The 20,892-nt window shown below is 43.8% G+C and overlaps 1 protein-coding gene across 8 annotated transcripts in view; it reads right to left on the bottom strand.

Annotated features, from left to right (window-relative positions):
* Positions 1-5,214: 5,214 nt before the first annotated feature.
* Positions 5,215-20,892, bottom strand: part of ATP7B (ATPase copper transporting beta) — a 43,753-nt gene continuing 28,075 nt past the window's right edge. For all 8 annotated transcript variants that reach the window (XM_033000243.2, XM_033000249.2, XM_033000250.2 and 5 more), the window contains 12 exons: positions 20,737-20,864; positions 19,503-19,657; positions 19,156-19,290; positions 18,210-18,404; positions 16,476-16,658; positions 14,714-14,912; positions 13,223-13,369; positions 11,760-11,902; positions 9,966-10,169; positions 9,738-9,855; positions 8,876-8,978; positions 5,215-7,385 (listed from right to left, as the gene is read on the bottom strand). In XM_033000243.2, the coding sequence (XP_032856134.2) occupies positions 7,121-7,385; positions 8,876-8,978; positions 9,738-9,855; positions 9,966-10,169; positions 11,760-11,902; positions 13,223-13,369; positions 14,714-14,912; positions 16,476-16,658; positions 18,210-18,404; positions 19,156-19,290; positions 19,503-19,657; positions 20,737-20,864 (1,975 nt within the window). In that variant the 3' untranslated portion in view covers positions 5,215-7,120. The remainder of the gene's footprint in view (positions 7,386-8,875; positions 8,979-9,737; positions 9,856-9,965; positions 10,170-11,759; positions 11,903-13,222; positions 13,370-14,713; positions 14,913-16,475; positions 16,659-18,209; positions 18,405-19,155; positions 19,291-19,502; positions 19,658-20,736; positions 20,865-20,892) is intronic.

Below are 20,892 nucleotides of genomic sequence, written 5' to 3'. Positions count from 1 at the left end.
GCCGGTCGGCGGGAGCTTACACCTCCCACCCACCACTTTCTCAGCCCGCCCATCCCAGCAGTGGGTGCCTGCGCCAGCGGAGGTGTCTCCCACCAAACCTTCCTCTCAGCAGCTTCTGGCGAGCTACGCGCATCAATTTCCCCACTGCGACATGGTCCTCGGCCAGGGCAGCATCGGCCACGTCACCTCTCCAGCCAAAACCTGCCTCCCCCCCCACGGCTGCGAAGCGACGTGCTACCAAAAAGCCTTGCCTGCCTCCCCCTCATCCCCAAGATGATGATACACCCCATGAGCTCCACGGTCTGTGAGGAGAGTGATCAAACAACGGCTTCTAAGTTACTTGTGGCACGAATATACCGGCAGGTGTATGTGTTTTTTTTAATCCTCCTGCCATAGCGAGAGGATAAAATCCCCAACACAAATGGCAACTCTGCAGCAAGTATCTGATATAATTACAGTAATTATACTGCCTCCGCGCTCTTTTATAAACCAGTGACAGTATATATTTAACGAGCTCTTTCCTGTTCAGCAGGTTGCCCCCAGCCGCCCAGATTTACAGCTGCAATGCAGAGGTATCTTAAAATAACGCCGACCCTTGGAAGCGATGCCTCTTCCTGCAGGGACAGCGGCGAGCCTCTCGGAGCGGGCCCTGACTCTGCACGCCGCTCCCGGCGCGGCTGGAGGGCGCGGGCGGGCCCCGGCACAAGCCCCCGCGCACGCCCCACTTGCCCCGCTGAGTTAAACCCTGCCAGCTCCGTCTGTGCGAGCTGGGTGCGGCGGGTGCAAGCGCCGTCGGGACAGGACCCGCTCGTCACCTGCACACAGGTTGCCAGCAGCTCGGCGCTTTACGTTGCGATAGTCGGACGCCGTGGAGCCTAGGAAAGCCAAGTTTTTTTTTTCTTGCCTTTTCACAGCACCCAAACGTTTTTTTTGCAGCCCCTCAGCTCGCAGGTGTCCGGAGGATAGCCCGTCGGCTTGGCCCGCGCGGAGGCCCCTCTGGAGGCACAGCAGGACACGCGCGCGGCGTTGCCTGGGATGCTCGGCCCATCCCGTGCATCCCAGGCAACAGGCGGGTGACGGGAGTCACCCCGGGGACGTGCCACACCTGAGCCACCTAAACCCCAGCACTCCTCGGCGGAGAATTTTCGCTTCAGGGACAAGGAAGAAGTTTGTCACCTCTGTCACCAGGAGCACACGATGAAGCCATCCATCCCCCACCTGCCAGGAAAGCCGGCACCAACCCGCACGCTGAAACACCTGCAGCCCGTCGTCACCGCCGATTCAGAAGCCCTCTGCCCTCCCCGGCTGAGACCGGCAACTGTCCCCCCCGCTCCAGCCACGTAAGCTGTCCCACTGACCCACGGGAATTTCAGAGCCGGCTCTAAAACCTGGAAACGAGCGCACGCGAGAGGACCACAGCCACCACCCCGGTGCCCCCCGCGCCGTGGGGCTGCCCCCCCAGCAGCAGGCTTGGCACCGGCTCCCACTCGTACCTCCAGGGGCCTGATTAAATCCGCAGGCTCCGGGGCGGCCGAGCGGGCCCCCTCACCAAGCGCAGTTAAAACGGGCACGGAGCGGCCAGTCTGCCTCTCTCCCTGCTGCCAGCCCCCGCCACGTACGTGTGCTGTGCGCCTGGCTCCCCGCTGCCCCCCGGGCAGGGGGAAAAGCTGCCCCAAGAGCTGGGAAGCACCAGGGTAGGAGAGAGGTGAAGGGGCCCGGGGGACACGGACACTCAGGCAGGTGCTCCCAAACGACGGCGATGTCCGAACAAAACGAAAGAAGCTGAGAGAGAAACCCTAATTTTAAAGCGGTTTGCTTCGAGCAAAACTGCCACAAACCATCCTCTGCCAAAGTAGCAGCTTGGGGGATTCCACTGATCTTGCGTATCCCCAGCAGCAGCTTTGGCGAACCCCGCCCGCCGCGCGCCCCGAGGCCCTGTGGCGCCTGGGGACTGCTCCTCTTCCTCTCCAGCAGCAGGTATCACCTGGGGGCCCCTCCCTGACAGGGGCTGCAGGGGAGCAGGGCCACAGCGATTTAACCGCCGATGCAGGGCTACGGGGCTTCCTGACAGCGGCTCTGCTGCTCTTCACAAAAGCCGCGCGCTGTAACAACCTTAAAAAGTGGTGGCAGCGGAGGGAAAACAGTTCGGCAAACTTGTTTCAAAGCCAGACTGTTTATTCCTAGTAAAGATAGTCATATGGATTTTGGGTAGCCCCCCAAAGTGTTTGGAGGCCTCAAATATTCAGATTTACACCTAAAATTTTTTTTTAATCTCTATCATGAGACACGTGCAGCTGTAGTTCAGAGGAGCAGTGAGCCCGTGCCTTATCTTCACTGACTCCAAAAGGATCCACAACACTCGTGCTTTGGCGCTCCCCTGAACAGAAACACAATCCTGGAGCGTTATGGTGGGCTTACCCCCAAGGTAAGAGCCTCCTTAAGACAAAAACCAGCCAAACAAGCAGCCTTGCACCCTCGCCTGCCTGGGGAGTTTAAGCTCACATCCCAAGGAGCAGATTTGTTCCGAGGGAGCAGGCACCGTGCTTTGCCTTCCTGCGGTGCTGCTTTTCTTCTGGAGTCTCAGCAGAGCCCAAGGCAAATACATGCTAAACTAAAACCTGTTCTGGGGCTATATCATGCCAAGTCAGCCCAAAATTTTAGACACACTATGTTATTTGACTTGAACTGCCCCCTTTGCATTTTTTTTTCCCTCGCTGCTAACCAGCAGGGAATGTATTAGCATCTTCAGCTGTTTTAGAGATTAAAGGGATTCCCTGGCTTGGGTTTGACCTGCACAAATCCCCCAGTGACTTACCTCCACCTGGGGTGGCCGAATGCCCGAGTGGGGAAACAAACATACACCTCCTCCTGTGCCATCCCTTCCCCTTCACCTGCAGCGCCAGGGGAAAAGTCAGAAATCATCCTTTTTATGCACAAAGATAAACAAGTCATGAAAATCAGATGATTGCACGGGGAGCCTGTGGATGGCCCGTGCTTGCCTGCAAAGCCTGGGTGCTTTTATCCCAAGACAAGGAGAGGAATTCATCTGCCTCCTCTCGCATTTGTGCCCGTCTGAGACTCACCTGTGAGCAGGATGCTTTGCGCTTCAACACTTCTATTGCCGTGCCTCTCCAGTGATTGCACCCTGAAAACCAACACGCTCGCTCTTGGCATCTTCGAACAGGAAATTAAACCTGACATTTCAGTGTTATCTGATTTCCCATCCCTGTATGCCATTGTATGATTTCACCACCTACTCATTTGTTTTCTTCACACGCAAGTGCATTTGGAGAAAATACAATCTTTGGAAGCGTATTTAGTCAGAGAAAGGTTGTAATTCGGCTTGGATAGAAATCAGACAGTTAATTTGCTTGAAAAAGGAGGAAAGGAGGAAGAAACGAAATGGAGTAATTTATTTCCTGTTGACTTAGGACACCTACAAAAAAATGTTATGGCAAAACTATAACAGGAGAAGGAAAATAGTTGAAAAACTTCCAGGGAAACACTGGAAGTCAAAATAACATGAAAGACAGAATAAAAGATCTGATTCATTAGACATCTTCAGTGTTCATTTACAAAAAAAAAAAAAAGTTATAGGAGAAGACTCACAAACTTTTCCCAGGGCAAAATAACTACCGGCCCATTCAAATCATCAGCTATATCAACGTTTAGGGTCAGATCAGCAGTAACTGAGTCGCTGCAGAGCGTAGACGCCCCAAAGCAACACCGGGATCTGGAAGGCTCCTCCACGCTATCTGATCTGCCGCAGTGCTCGGTCCTGGGGAAGAGGAGCAGCGCGGCGCGCCGGCGAGCAGCCAGGGCACGGAGCTCGGGGCTTACCCCCCAGGAGCCTCCCTGCAGCCCCTTCCCTGGAGCTGGGAGGCAGCGCCTGGCTCTGCCGGGGCGAGGAGAGCTCTCAGCGACGTTAGGCAGAAGTGCAGGCGCTGCCCTCCACCCCGTACACCCCTCCAGGGAGTCAGCTCAAGCTTAACGAGAGCACGCCATCACAGGTGCACGACTAGCGCTTCTATTTCTTTTTTCTTGACAGCATGTAGCTATCCCAACTCCCTTATGGGCATTTACGCGAGTTTCACAGCAGTTTACAGTCTAAGACATTATGCAAATACAGTTAGGAAACCTTAACCTATTTTCTAGTCCATCTCAAGTTGTTAAATAAAGGCAAAGCCAATCTTTCTTCCAGTCCTTTGGCACCTCTCAAGAGCAGGACAGCGTGATCAGTCCTCTACTCCAACAATTTTCCACTTCATCTTACGTTCTCAGAAATAAGAGACAGGCCAGCTGGGGAGAAGGTAGGAGAATGCCCAGGGCAGTCGCCTGCCCCAGGCAGGATTCACCTCTGGCTAATGCATCTCACCAGGTACGTGCCCGACTGCCACGCGCATCCAAAGAGCCCCCTTCGTTATTTTGGAGCACGCTTCCAGTGCTCCATAATCCTTCCTGTTACACAGCTCTTCCCTAGTGCCTAAGCTAAACCTTCTGTTGCTCAATAAGCTTATTAATTCTTGTTCTAGCCTCCACAAACACAAAAGATACTGAAATGTTGAGAAGAATAAACAGCTCTCTGTGTTTGGAGACTTATATTTCTTTTGAGTATTCTGTAGGCAAACCTAACCAAACTCCTTCAATCTTCCGTTCCTCATTCTCATGTACTTACTTTCTCATGTTTTCTAGATTTCTATGAAATCTCATTGCTTTTCTCTGAACTGTCTCCTGTTTTTCCTAACAAGTACGATATATAAAACTAGACCTGACACTTCAGTTTATGCCTCTCTGGAGCTGAACAGAAAGAGTTATTTTATGTCACATGGATGATGCATCATCACTGTGTTGTTAGAACGGGTTACAAAATTAATGCCAGCCAAGCACCTGACCTTTTTCTGCCAAGCCAACCTTTAATTCCTCTCTTCCCTGCTTGCAAAATTTTTCGGTGCTCTCCAATTTCTCAAGATTCCTTTCAATCCTAATTCCACCCTTCAACATGCTTGCGACCTCACCTGTCTCAACATACAATACAAAACTGTCTCTTTTTCCCCCTGCTATATATCCTGCCTGAAATAGATCACAAACCAGTCACAAAATCTCTTATGTATATGTATCCTGTAACCCAACGATCACTGTCTATGCTCTTTTTCTTTGCTGTACTCCTCAAAAAAAAAAAAAAAGACACAAAGTTATTTGTTTGCTTTTTTTAAAAAAAAAAAAAAAAAAACACAACATTTTTATTGTAAGCACTGGTAAGAAAGCATAAAAGAGTGAAACAGTAAACCATTTTCCCCACAAGGACATGTATAGGAACCTACAGCATGTTTGAAAAGTGTGTGTGCTGTGAAAGCAATCTCTACACGTGTGAAAAGATTTTACAGTTTTAAAACAGATTTGTAATTATATTTAAGGTTGATGTCTGCTGAGGAAAGCTCAAATATAATATTAAGAGGGAGAGGGAATAGAAAGACCTTCTCAATGCTTTAAGCACAGTTCTTTTCCTCCCTCCCTTGTTTTTCATTTTTACGTTAGGTGGAGCAGGTTTTGAAACCGTGTTGGAAACAGTTCTGTATTTAAGTCAGTGAAATGAAGTGGTTATTTCACACTGCTTAGCACAGTAATTCCTGTTCTTCCACTTTTTAGAACTGACTATAAAACTCCAGTCTGCTTGTTTCCGAGTCCCCCAGTTAAGAAACACAGCACGCCAGGACCAGATTCAGTGCACCAAAGCCGCTGATACCTACTGTCCTGACTAAAAAGTGCTAAGGGATGAATTTGACTTTCACAGTGGTAAAGTTATTGCAAGCTTTGGTGAAGACGTTGAAGTGGAAAAAAGGTTGTTCAGCACCTTGATTTCCCAGGAAACTAGAGCAAAGAGGGAAATTAAAACCAATTCAAAACATGAATACAAATTTACATAAAAATTCAAGCTATTACAATTCTTCTTAGTTCAAGTTCTTCTGTCAGCAGAAAAGGTTATTTATATGATAGCAAATAGAAGTCCCACACGTTAAGGACATTTTTCCACCTTTACCATTTAAACTTTTGGCTCCATTTTAAGCAACCAGCCAGCTGGGGTTAACTTAGGCAATAAACTCACCCCATTCAACCATGCTGGAGTCACACCAGTGCTAGTTCTGCTCTCAGTCGCACCACGGTGAACACCACCTTTGCTCACACTGGCATAAATTCTTCACTCTACCAGAGGGAAGAGACAGACAACTTCCCAACTGTCAGGAGCTTCATGGGGTCCTGCAAAGTATCCACGGGAAAGTTATATGCTGACTTGGACCAGGAATTGCTCTGCCTTTCAGGGCTTCAATAGGAACAGAAAAGTTCCCGGTGACTGAAAGGAGTTTGTCCCAAACAGGAATATCCGTAAACATAATAACGAGTCACAGAAGACAACTTGTGCAAAGGTGAAAAAAGAGCTCAGATGAAGCAAAAAAGAAAATCTAGGAGAGCAGTGGAAATGACAGAACAGATTTAGCAATGGAAATGTGCATCAAAAGGACGCAATACCCGAAAGCAAGTGAAAATCTTTGAAAGAGACCTTTATAGTCAGTGAAACACCAAAGCATCTTTGGCCCAAGGAGATGCACATGAATCCTAAATACAAAGTGCTCTCACAGTGATGTAACTAGCTAGGATTCTGTGTAAAAATACTTCTGGCCACAGAGCTCCTTACGCCATAGCAATTTTCACTTGGACACGGAAATTAATATTTGTCAGCTCTGAAAATACTTTTGCTTCACGTACTCTTGAAAGACTAAAGTTCGGAAGAATGGAAGCATGAAATTTGGTTCCCAGCAAGCTGTCCAGAAGAGAGAAACTCTTTCAAACTCTGAAAATGGCAATTTTACATTATTTCACTAATTGCTGTGTGCAAAAGGAGCCAGTTCATTATAATGCCACAGATTCTTTCCGTGACTAGAAATAACTGGTGACCTAAAAAAAATCCACAATCCATACAACCCAGCACTGAGCTGAGTTGCAATTATTTTGTGAGCTGAAGGAATGACTCCACTTACAGCCTCGAAGTTCTTGGTGAAATAAGTAGGTCCCTTCACTCATTGGTGAGGAGGAATGTTTCCTCCTGTACTAAGAGTACAGTGCTTCAGATGTACTGTTCTTCGTCTCCTCCATTCATGAGCAACGACCACTTGTCCCCTTCCTCCTCAACAAAACCAGTACGTCTTGGCAGCTTCTCTGAAGTCAAGGAAGAGAGAGACACTTGGCTAATCTGATCCCAAGGAGCTGGTCTGGATGAATCCCTTCTCCTATCATCCATTCCAATATGAACACTGATTTGGGAAGGAGTAAGAGGCTTCATGCGGCCTTGGGCTTGTGCTTCATAACTTTCTGTGTCTGGCTTCTTATAACTAAGAAGAGAAAGAGAAAAGATGTTTAGTACCAAGAGGTCAATGCGTAGGAGCATCTTCGGCATTAGAACAGATCAGAAACTTCTGATAACCTAAATGTTACCTGCACTTCAGTCACAATGTTAATGGCTAAGAGCTGGTCACACAGCAGTAAGACATTTCAATAATAAAAGGGAGGGACTCTCAAAGTGAGGTATTTTAAGAAAAAACACGAGTTTGATGAATTGTGAAAAGGTTTGTAGTAGACAATTTCAGGGGAATGGACTTGATTACCCCAAAATCACTTTCTGATTCAGAGTATTCTAGATCAAAAAAAAAAAGCCCAGCAATGGCAAGTATGCATGGTCTTCTTCACCGTGTTCATGTTCTTTGGAATCTGAAGTTCAGTTCAGCTGGTGTGAAGCTTCAGGAAAGATTATTGTCCTACAGAGTGGACTTTAATACAGCTTCCATAAGTCTGAAGCCAAATATGTTTTGGGGCATTCTCAATATTTAATCACAATGGTGCCCAATACTTAATGTAATCAGCACAAGATCAAAAGAATTGGAGAATAAAGGAATATCTTTATAGAAATTTCTCATCTTTTGGGTAACTACACACAGAAAGTTTTTAGGATGAAAATTCGGTAGTGGTAGGGCTGACACTGCAAACAGACATGAGTAGTTTTTATTCTAGATTGTGGTCTCACTGAGCATTTGCAGGATCAGAAACATGATGCAGCAACAGATTTCCTGTATTAGTTTATACTATACTGGACTGTACTATACCATACTATACACTACAGAAGACCCCCGCTACAGGAGAAATGTGTGAAGGTTTGGACTAATTTCAGACGCTGTAAAAAGTCTTATTTTTTGAAAAATGTTTGCTCACAATGCTGTTAACAACAGGTCCACCGTAACTGCACCCAAAAAGGGCAGCCAAAAAACGTAGCATAAAAAAAATTACTAGAATTTGAAAAATCTTGTTATATTTCAGAGATCCATTTGCTTCCAAAAAAATAAAGCGTGGTGCTCTACCTGTAGCAAGGTGCAAAAGAACAAATACACTGCTTCTCTGTTTCTCTCTGGATAAATTAAATAGACAAAAAAAAAAAAAAAAAAAAAAAAAGTACAAAACTTTTACAGATGTCTTCTGCTGCATTATGGAGAACTACCTTTCGAATTATTTGTTCACTTGATATTCACAGCAAAGCCAATGCTGATCATTACCTCACTTGGTACTGAACTAGATGTCCAGCACAGGTGCCCAAGTGGCATTCAGTCACACTTTTAGCTGCTACTTAAAGAATGCTCAGTACAGCCTTAGTCCAGGTGTGTTCATAATGGTGACACCTGTCTCTTTTGGAGCCAAGAATTAGACAGAAGAACCCCAAGCTAAAGGACTGCCAGGTACTTTTAGGTATACGAAGCCCAAAGTTAGGTCTCGCTCGAGTCCCAGCAGCAGTGCTGCCTATGGTTCCCCAATTGGTGAGGATAACACAACTTGCCATTTCAGCTGCAGGGAAGACAGCACGACAGACACAGAAGAAGCTGCCATCGCTGCTGATCCCATCCAAGGCTGAAGCACGAGGCCGACAGGCATGAACACACCTGGCAAAAAAACACGGGGGCATCAGCCAGAGCCGCCTGTCCCGATACAGGCATTTCTGTCCCTGCAGAGCACAGGACAGATGAGCAGTTCTACAACATGACCTGCTGAGACCTCCATAAACACAACTAGACTGATATATATTTACTCACTTATTTTTAAATATGCCCCTTCTGTTGCAAGGGATGACCTTTGCACTAATTCAGCTACAAGACTGTGGTCACAAGGTAAGACTATTTGTCCCTTTTACCTATTCTCCACATATGGAACAGAGCAAAAGCAACAGAAAGACAAGGCATAGTGCATGAAAAGGAGGGAGAAGTTACTCATAAAGAACAAGAGCAATGCTTGAAGTAAGTTTTAAGGAGGAATTTTGAGCATGAGAAGATATCTGACAGAAGCAGAGAGAATGCAAGTAGTAGGAGAGAAAATGTGTGATTCAGGGTGAATAAAAGAGGTAGCATCCAGAAGTGGGGTGGTATCTCTGATTAGAGCTGGGTTTGAACATACAGAAACTAATCCCCACGCACTGCTATGTGAAATAAGAGCATGATTTTAACTTCATCATACAAGAATTTCTTCCTAAGATTTTTTTTCTACAACATGAAAAAAAAAAAAAAAAATTATTTTGTCCTCCTGCCAAGTTTTAAATACTCTAGAAACCTCTCTTTGGTTCCTTGAGCAGGATAATCCTGCAAGAGGCACCACAGAGCTCAGCTGTGCTCCTGTCTTAGACAAGCTGAGCTCTGGCAGTCACATACCTGCTGCTATGGGTATTCCAAGCAGATTGTAAATTAAGGCAAGAATCAGATTTATTCGTATTCTTCGAACTGTTCTCTTTGATAAGTGAATACTGGCAACCACATCCAGCAAGTCGTTCTGCAAGACAGAAGAGCACTGAAAGTTTTCCACGTGCAGCCTTCAGAACACCAAATCAAAAAGAGGAGTGTCAGTGATAAAAGAAGACGGGTCAGAACTGTAATGCTCACTCGGATAAGAACAACATCTGCTGCTTCAATGGCAACATCGGTGCCCGTTCCAATTGCAATTCCAACGTCGGCCCTGGCTAGTGCAGGGGAATCATTGACTCCATCACCAACCATCGCAACCTTCCTCCTCCCACTTTGGAGCTCCTGGACCTTTGCAACCTTGTGAGAAGGAAGAACCTCAGCAAAGACTTTTTTGATCCCAACCTATGCACAGAGAAAGAAACATGTCTCGTTGGTGATACGCTTCATGCTAAAAGGAAGAGCCATTTGCTGTTCTGGGTGAAGGGGGGACAAAGAAAGATCAACCAAACTGATTCTGGTGCAGGCAACTCTTGCAAGCTACACAGAAAGCTGAAGAACAACATGGCTTTGGCATCAGGAAGGGACTAATTACAGCTCCCTCCATCTTTACTGCAGAGATTCTGGCAAGCCTGGGACTTAGCGTCATGCCCCACAGGGCTTCTGAAGGTCTACTGCCCTGCAATAAAGGTTGGACAGTTAAAAGAGCCAGTTTGCATCTCCTCCTGCTGCTTGATGCACCAATAGAGGTTTCAGTGAAATGCAACACAGGATCAGGCATGTGTATGATCAGGCAGTTACACTAGGGGGCAAACAGAAATGCCAAGTATGTGCAAGTCTCAGGGAAGCCGTGAATAGTTAGCAGATGGCTGGCTAAATGCTTGTACCCACCCACATCTCAACTAATATGGAGTTGCTACCAATGGCTTTAGTGCTGTATTTGAAAAAGAGGAGGGTGTACTAGAGAGGGCTGGGATAATGACCCTGGGATAATGCCCCTGGTTTGGCTGCCTCACCAGGCATAGATCAGCTTTTCACTGCACGAGGTAGAAGTTCTCTTTTAACCTTTCAAAAAGTACCGTTTTTAAAAGTTTTTAGGACTGGCTTACTTCCTTACCAATGGAAAAAAAAAATGGTAAGTGCCAAAAATTCAATGAAAATGTAGGTTGGCAGAGACTAAGCTTCTTTGAAAACTTCACCCGAGTGCCTGGAACCATAAATCAAAGCTTGTTTCTGAAAGACTCCTCTTAACAAAGAAAGATGGGGTGGGAAAGTGCTTTACTACCATTGAACACAAAAGTGAAAGCATGAATCAAAACAGGAGAAGGATTAAAGCATCACACTGATAAACAAAACAGATCTCACCACATACAAGACGGTGCATACCAGGGTGGTGGGATACCTTAGGAAAGCAAGGGGGCACGTGGTAGATTAAAAGTTGACTGATGCAAAGGGAAAGAAAGACCTGAAGATGGAGAGGGTGGAACTGTAGCAAGGTAGAGTGAGAATTTGGCTTTGCCTTTGGAGCAACATTTATAGTTTGAGATCAAGGAAATCTCATATAAACCCAAACTCTTTTAGACTGCTATGCTTCTTAACAATAATTCTTATTCCTATGTTACCTTTAATGACAAATCCCCACTTCCCTTATTGGGAACAGGACTGGATCTTAAAGGAACTTTCCTTCATCACTAACCAAACATGACTGCCCTTCAGTGAAGGGCAACAGGAGGCTTCAGTTCAGCGATGGATGAATTACTGACAGGGACTCTGTATCTCTGGAGAGGTGCTGACTGCTTGTCTTCAGTGGCATCTTAATGCAGCCACCGGCCTTCACTATGCCATTGCACCTGACCTGGTTTTCAGTCCAGTTCAAGAAAAGTTATTCTTCACTTAACTTATCCAGAGAAACTCCAAGTTCCGGCTCCAAATTCACTGGGGCAGGCAGAGTTTTAGAACATCATGTATTTTTTTGAAATGGAGAGAAGCAGATACCTGAGTAGCGATGGCTTTTGCAGTTTTCCTGTTGTCCCCAGTTATCAGCACCACATCTATGCCCATGTTTTTCAGCGTGTGCACAGCAAGGGCTGCCTCCTGCTTGACGGTGTCTGCTATTGCGATCATCCCACACAACGCGCCTGCACAAAGGAACGTCCTCTGTTAGAGGGGGCTGTGGGAGGCAAGGTGGCAGCCAGAGAAGAGGACTTTGCCTCCAGCACACCACGCTGGCTTGTGAAATAACACATTTGGGCAATACTGACACTCACAAGCCCAAATAACAGTATACGATTTTCTAAGTTACGGTCTCTTACCCACAGACACACACACACACACTTTTCCCATTTATCTGCTTCAGACTGAGCAACAAACACCTTTGATATTTAGGGATCAGGAGGAAGGGGAGAAGAAGGTAGCTTTAAAATATGTCTGACTTCTAAGTTTTATGGTATGTACAAATACAATAGTGAGCCAGAGTAAGTTTTGGTATTTGTGTCCAGGACAGATGTTGAAGCCACTCCTCTAGGAGGAAGCATACAGGGTACCTGTTGTTATCTCCCCTAATCTTTCTGGGTTGGATCTCTATTACAATTAATTGTTTTCATACAGAAATATTGCACCTGCCTTCCAACACATTGACTCAAAGGTGCATCCACGTTTCTTTCACGTGACTTGCAAAAATCTCACGTTGGTTTATCATTGCATGTTACCTTTCAACAGTAAGAATTTAAGCAGGTTTTGCACCCCTGTATCTCTATTTGCTGTCACCAGCGATGATAGGAATGCTAGCTGTACATCAGAGCCCTTATTTCCATGTTGAGAACACTTAATTTTGGTGGACTGCTGATGGAGCCCAGGCCGATGCATGCAAATGCCTCTCAGAATTGCTCTGCAGGACCAACAAGAATATTTATTCAGTAATTGAATCAGAAGCCCCACTTCAAAATCACAGATGCGCTGGCATTCTATCACCATTATTGCTGGTTCTCATATTAAGGTATTGTCTGGAATCTCTTTCTGCGTAGCACAGAACAGAACGCCTCTGGCAAAACTCATTTAGTCTAATCTGTTATACTTTAATGATCTAATGAATGTTTATTCATTAAATGTTTTGAAATCCATGATGCAATAGGTTGGCATGTGATCTGTAAGTGAAGTCAAGTCAGGATGGGACACGGCCCTGCACTGGCACTGCTTTTCTGAACAACAGTCGTAGACAAGAGGAGGTTTAGAAATGAATACTTAAATTATAAACTACCCAACAAAATCTTATAAACACTGTTCTGAGATGAAAGCTGAAGAAAATCTTGATATTTTGCCATTTGCAAGCAGTTCTGCACTAAAAGATGAGCAGTTTCTTGACACTAAGCCACTGATCAACCGCTCCAGAGTTTGTTTTTATCCATTCTATGGTAGAATCAATTGATATTTATTAAGTGACTCCAAAGAACAGCAGTTACCATCTATAGCCACCAGTATGGCAGTCTGTCCTTTCATTTCATGGTCTGTCATTGCATCATTTACATCATTTGCAATATGCAAGCCATTGCGTCGCATCCACTCACGATTTCCAATCAACACCGAGTATGTACGAGAAGCTGATGGACCTTTGTGCACAGACAAAAAAGAAAAATGAGCAACTCAAAAATAGTGAACACAAGTCAGAGATGTTTGAGGATGACAATGTCAGGCTGCATTAGCTATACAAGGGTATTCTGAAGAGATTTTCCTGGGGTGTTTGTGTGTGTGTGTGTGTGTTCTGGACTGGAAATGGTCACACCCAATTCACAAGCAGAATTAGTCTTGTTGAAGTGCTGCTGGGATGGCCAAACACAAATGCACTACCTGAAGACAGTCTAATAAAACTTTTCTCCTTCAAGACTCAGTCTGTGCCTGTTTATACACAGAACTGTGTCATGAACTTAATGGAAGTATTTGCCTGTGTTTGCCTTTGCCAGGTGGCACTGTTTTTCTGGATAAGCACATTTCATAAATGCTATGCTGCTTTGTTCTCACAACTAATGACTTCTTTCAAATATAAAGGCTATTTCTGGTAAGAAAAAAAGTAGTTTTGTTCTGACAAGCAATGCAACAGTGTGTAGAGCACCTCATTATGAATTCAAGACAACTTCACAAGAGCTGTATGAAGCAGGTGAGAAAATATTACATTAACACCATTCACAAATGGCACAGTTCTGATGATTAAAGTTCTTATTTTACTTAATTCTTCTAATAGCTTTCTCAAACAGGTCAGGAGAGCCACAGTCTTCTGAAGAGAACTGATGAGCTTCTTAAGGAAGGCTTTAAATACTTTTTCTTTCTCTCCTACACTACAAAAGAGCAAAGTGACTCCCACAGAGCCTGAAAGAAAAATAAATGTATTTGCCTAATTAAAAACATTGGGCACTGAAACTCAGATTGCAGATATAACACACTTTATTGTGCATCTGCTGAATAGATTTTTGAAAAAAATGTAGGTGCCTTGAGAGATATATGAACAGAAGACAAAAGGTTCAAGTTAATATGGAACTAAAGGGTAGGATATAAAAAGTACCAGTAAGATAATATATGTTAAATGTAACTGCTCTAACATGGGAAGATAATGCTAATTGGCAAACTTTGATCTCTGCTGGACCATTCTTCTATCCAAAAGGGGACATTGCTGAATATGCCTTATTCTTATATATTGTATGGACTTTTCAAGTCCCCATCACTGTAGCATCTAAATTCTTATTTAGCTTTCTGAATCGCAGAGAGATCACGAGTAGGAGAAGGAAGGAGCTTCCATTTTTGTGAAGGTGCACTTTTCTCCCTCATGTTCACCGCCTCCTTCTGCCATAAATCCACCCTTCTGTTGTTCCTAGTCCGACAGGACTGTTTCACAGTGGTCGGCAGTGTCGACTCATTAGCCCTCTCGCTGGCACTGGTGGCCACTTCGGGGCCAGACTTACCAGGTGATTTGGCGAGCGCGAGCAGCGCGGTATCTCCCGGAGGAGCACTGCTGTCCCCACTCCTGTTAGCATCCAGATTAGCGAGACCCTCCCCAGTCGTGCCCAGGACGGCCTCAACACCTCCGACTCTGCAGCTGATGCCACAGCCTGGGACTGCCTGGAAGTCGGTGCAGTACCCCAGGCTCGGAGTGCCAAGCTCCTGGGGGGTGAAACCAGGGGGTCATCATCAGTCCGTGCTGCCCACGTGGGGTACAAATATTAGATACCTCCTGATGAAAAGAAACCTCGTTCCTCCTCTTGACAAGGACTTGACTGACGGAAAAGCAGCGTGGAGTATCAGTAGGCCGGAACTAAAAAGAGGGATGTTCTGGGCAGGCTGTGGTTTAGACTTCTAGAAAGGGGCAGACATACAGATCACATCCAGGTCTGATCCCTAGCGGCAGCAAACTGTAAAGGACAGCTTTTCCTGGTAGTTCAGGGACAAAGCATTTACATTGGTGGTTCATGACCTCAGTCAAGACTAGGAATTGAAGAGAAATACTGTAACAGTAAGCCATACAGCTTCTGAAAAGATGCAACTTCTAATTAACCTCACAGACAACTGGCTGTGCAGGGTCAAGCCTTTTATAGATATGTAATAGTACAGTGAAAAACTATCTAATTCCTGCATTGATCTGGCTGGAGGACATGGAAACTGAGCTTTGCCCCTGAGTTAGAGAGAGAAGACAACGAGTACCTTCAAGATGACAAAGGGGATTACCAGGACCCTAGAATTTACAAAAAGAATGGAGAAAATATGCATTTATAAACAAGTTTTTCTGGGTTGTCTCTGGAAATTGGAATTCCATGTACCTTTCAGTGACCTTCTTCCAAAATAGGGATGATAAGGCAGATGGTAAGAATACTAGCAAACAGTATAGCATTGCAATTCATATAAGCCATGATCCAATAATAACTGGTGCATGGGATGACTACAGAAGTGTCAGGGAACTAAGACAAATTTGAAAACGGAAAAAGTGAAATAAGAGAGAGGCAAATGAATCATTATCCATACTCTCTTCTTCCTTCTAAATTTATGTGTTAACTTTCAAATGTTACCACTGAAAGATCTATCACTAATAATTTTTATATATTCTTGCCAATTAATTTTTCCATAAATCAATTAATGATTTGTCCTAACAGAAAAAAATCATATATTTAAACCAGGCTTCCCATTTTGGTTACTTTTGTGCTTTCATTCTTCCTAAAACATTTGAGGAACACAGGCAATATATAAATGACTTCTGAGGATTTGCAAAATTTGCAAAGATTTAAGCAATCTATAAATTCATTTGTGAAATTCACAAATACCACAGTTTAATATTCAGGTTTTAAAGATTTTTGCATAATCTACTCAGATAAGCCAGTGACTAATAGAAGTGACTACAGTCAGGTTACATATGAAATGTCATCATACACATTTGCTTCACAATGCTGTTTTAAGCATAAGTATTCCTCCTGCACGTATTCCACAATCCTTATTTTCCCAGGAGGAACTTTGTAAGATCTTGCTTGAGCATTCCACAGCATTATCAGAAAAGCAAAGCTTAGAATATGCCTCCTGGTATTGTCCAGACTCAGATGCACAGCCATAAAATCTGCCAGCTTTTCAGCCTGTTATTTTCAGGCAGGCTCGTCCCCCTTGGACTTGCTCATTTTATACAGCACTGCTGCATTTGCACAGATCCCTTCAAGCCTTAGATGAAGTAGGAAGGCTAGATACCTCTTTGCAGTATTTAGTGACTGCCACTCCTAAAGGATGCTCGCTGCTGGCTTCTGCAGTGCCAACTACCACCAGTACCTTCTTCAGAGAGAGCACAGCCGTGTCACCCAGCAAAAGCACCCTCATGACTTTAGGAACTCCACAGGTGATGGTCCCAGTTTTATCAAACATCACAGTCTTGATCTGCAATAAATAAACCAGAGTTACTGCCTAAGCCCTGTGAGTACAGGGATGTTCGTATGCTTTTGGCAAATAAATACAGGGAAGACCTTAATAATCAGTTGACTATATCCACACCAAGACAGAATAAACCTACAAAAGCATTCCTGTATATATCTTGAGCTATCTGTACAGTAGGCCTCCTTATGCTTCTTCATTCATTCCCCATACAGTGATTTCACTGAAGCTACATCATCCTGTAGCTGTACCAAGATCTCGGACAGCATCATCGTTGTAGGACTTGTACTGTCCTTTGTGTGTGTGTGAATGTACTCGCATGCAGCATTTATGTAATGGCACCTTAATCACTTTTACCACAAGGTATGCGATGCAAGGAGGGCTTCTACGAATGCTGTTCTAAATCATTAACAGTAGCACTGAGAAAAGAGGACTCGGGAAGTTATCTGGTGATAAAAGCAGGTGGGAAGAGTGAAAGAAGCGACAACAAGTTCCAGAAGCAACCACCTAACCAAACCCAACGTCATGCTCTTCACCAAATTCAGCAAACACTCGTTAGCCAGCCCCATGGGTCTTCAGGAATCAGGAATGAACCAAAAAACACAGCCCCACACACACTGGAACCCAAAACTAAAGTCAATTCTAATCTTGCAAATAAACATGGCACAGAGAAACACATGAACCAAAAAACTCAACAAAGTAGGGACTATTTCCATTCCCAGCTATTCCAACCCACCAGCCTTGCAGAATTCAACCAGTCACCTAATTATCCAAGCCCTGACCCTAGCTTCACTTAGATTCAAAAGGTAAAAAGTTCTGACACTAGCTAGCAGTCATTTTTTTGTTTTTTAAAGAACCTTGGAAAAAATTCTGGATTATGCTTTATAATGTTCAGTAAGAACAAGAATTATCAGTCTGGTTAACTTGTTCTTACCATCCTTTTCACTTAAAATGTTCTGCCTATGTCTAATCCAGTCTACCATAGCATAGTTTAAACTCCTACTCTTTTCACTGGCTGTAGACATGTCAAACCTCCTCCTCCTTCAATCTTCTCCTTTTTTCATCAGTTTTCTGTCTTTGATGGGCTTTTTCTGCCTCCCTTCCACCTTTTTTCTATACACGAAAAGAACTTCAAGGCATTCTGTTTTTCTCATACATCTTACATTTTAAGCTACTGATCACGAACAATATGCATTTCACAACAGAACTCTGACGACAGAAGTAAAATACTGGATTATTGGGCTCTTCTGCAGAAATGGTAGAGTACAAAAGTCAGAAATCTCTGTCATGCAGAAGATTAGCAGCCTCACTGGCATAAGATTGCAGGAACTGTTGGCTCTCAACACTTTGCTGTGACTGCTTTGAAGAAAGGTCAGATCTGTCTTCTTTACCTTAATGAGCAGCAACCAACAGGAAAACCAAAACCAAACCAAACAAAACCCCCCCTATATTCTGCAGTCCTGCAGTCTCTCTCTGGACCAGCAGGATTTCCTAGGAAATTGTATTTCATGTAGCAACAGCAGGGTAAGCAACAAAAGTACAGAATGAACTATTAACCTTGTGTGCCATTTCCAGGGGTTTTCCACCTTTGATGAGGATCCCGTTCTGTGCAGCAACTCCTGTGCCCACCATCACAGCTGTGGGGGTAGCCAAGCCTAAAGAACAGGGGCATGCAATGCTCAGCACAGTGATTGAGGTTTGAAATGCAAACCTCAGGATTAGTTCAGCTTTTGAAACATGTTTGTTCTGATTCTGCAAGAAGAGGAAAGGGAGGGGGTAAAAAAAAAAAAAAAAAAGAAAGCAAGAGATATATGATTGCTGATAGAAGACGGCACAGATGTACTATCAATCATAGCCATTTCAAAAACCACATTTACCTGGAAATCTCCAGTATAGGAAAGCAATCTATTATTGTTACTGTAATGGCAGAGAAAGGTCAATGTTATGAATTGTTTAAGGCAGTATTTGCTGGCTTTTTTTCTGCTCAAACACATGTATGTCTGACTCAGGCTCCCGTATGACAAGATAATTTGCTGGCATTTCCTTTATAGCTTAGCAAAGGAGAACCCTATTTCCAGGTACACAGACCCCCACAGCTGCTGAGCATAGCAAATACACATCCTAAAGACAACAGAAGCTCATTTTCTTCCTAAAGTCAAACCCACTATCTGCCATCAGGAACAAGGATGTCCAAAAAAAATTCAGGCAATATAGGAATGGCTCGAGTCCTTATGATGCAGATATAGATCATGTATAGTTCAGAAAGACTGCCAGTAACTTCAGTTTGTAGGAACCCCATGCAGAACTAAGGGGTAAATGCAAAGGTATATTTATACCTGCAGATAGATTTTAGTTAGTGCAATTATCTGCTCCGTGTAGAAAACACCATGTTGTACAAAAGTATTTGCCAGGTTGCAACATCAAACCCTACACACAGAAGGTATGTTAATTACACTGGAAGATATCCTAACACCAAAATCCAGCTCTTAGTGAAATTACTTACAGGAAAATATTTTTGAATAACATCAAAATTTATAAAACCAATTGTGATCCATACTATCAATGTCACTGTGGAAATGATGATGATAAATGGAACAAAATATCCACTAAACTTATCTGCCAGTTGCTGGATGGGTGCCTATAAAAAAAAAGAAAAACATATTTGTATGTTTATGTTCAAAACACAGAAGTATGTAGAGTTCCTAGAAATATCTAATATTCTTCATCTGATTCTATTTTGAAGTCTGGAAAACACACCGTTTGTTGAACCAGTAAATATATAAAAAGATAGACTCTTTTTCTTATATAATCAAAATCTGTGAATACATTTTTCTTTTCTACTATTTTTACCTTTGACATTTGAGCTTCTTCCACCAATTTCACAATTTGTGCCAGAGTGGTGTCATTACCAACATGAGTTGCATTAACAAGAACCGAGCCATGTGCATTTATGGAACCAGCAATCACCGTGCTTCCAGGCTTTTTAGTGACTGGCATAGCTTCCCCTAGAAGAAAAGGTAAGAATAAACGAGTCAATCCCCCTGATAATAGTGAACACAGTCCGTTAGCACAAACCTCATTTAAGCAGTAATGACAAGAAATCACGTATTATGTATCTCTGTCTAGTGAAGACGTGTATAAGTGCTGTCATACTTCTATAAACCTTTTTCTAGGTTTAGTTTCAAAGCAAACGCTGTTTGCTTGGTCCTAACCCTCCAGTATGCCATCCCTCAAAAGGGGCAGGACCAAACTGATTGTAAAAGAAACTGCTGAGAATTTCTCTGATTAATACTTCGCATAGCCATGGGAGTTTGAGCAATCTGTCTTTATTTCCACCACCCTCAATTTCCAAAGACTGGAAAAGCTGTCCCTGTGACAAAGCTCCTGTTCTCATTCTGCCTCTCCAAGAATACTAGCTCTGCAAAATCTTGATTTTCTCTAATTTTAGGGTTAGTGATAATGACTGGTTCTCTTAAACTAAGGGTGTCCCTGTTCCCCAAGCAAAATAAATACGTAACTAAAACAAGTCAGCCAATGCCAATGCAAAGTTTTTATATCTTTACTTTATTTATAAGAAATGCACAATGCAGTAAATCCTTATTATATTTACAAAATTAAATTAAAATTTCAGAAGCTGTGAAAAAATCCCATGACCCTTAATGAACATCAAGCTGTGAGGCTTTCTTTCCCTTTTCTTGCTCACCGGGAAATCCCTGTCAGAAGCCCTGTCCAGTGCCCATGCATACACACCCCAAAGCCTCAGCAATATTTCCCCATCACCATTCAGAAGTTATTTCTGAGAAGGTACCATCTCTACAAATACATTCCAGAGGAAACTCCCACCAGACCTCTGGAATAATGACAATAGTATTTTGACTCTACAAAACTGAGCGGAAATTCTTCAGTTTTTTTAGAGTGGGGACAGACATGGGATTTGGATGCAAGCTCACAAAGGCCAGGCCCACCATCCAACCAAGGTGGGAGGTTATTCAGACAGCAGCTTTTGGGTTGGATCTGATCTCTTTTCTCGTAAGAAAGTGTTCTAGAAGATTTCACTTCTTTGTGTAAGTGTAAGGCAAGTTACCAGTAATGAGAGACTCATCTGCCATAGAACTGCCTTCAATGACCTTTCCATCCACTGGGAACTTTCCACCAGGAACAACCTTTACAATATCTCCCCTTTGAACCAGTTCAACAGGTACCTGCTCCTCCCTGCAAAAGACACGAGTAGAACAGACAG

This window comes from Tyto alba, unplaced genomic scaffold (genome assembly GCF_018691265.1).
Source record: "Tyto alba isolate M040663 unplaced genomic scaffold, T.alba_DEE_v4.0 Super-Scaffold_45, whole genome shotgun sequence".
Classification (NCBI taxonomy): domain Eukaryota; kingdom Metazoa; phylum Chordata; class Aves; order Strigiformes; family Tytonidae; genus Tyto; species Tyto alba.
This window is presented reverse-complemented; position numbering and strand designations above follow the sequence as displayed.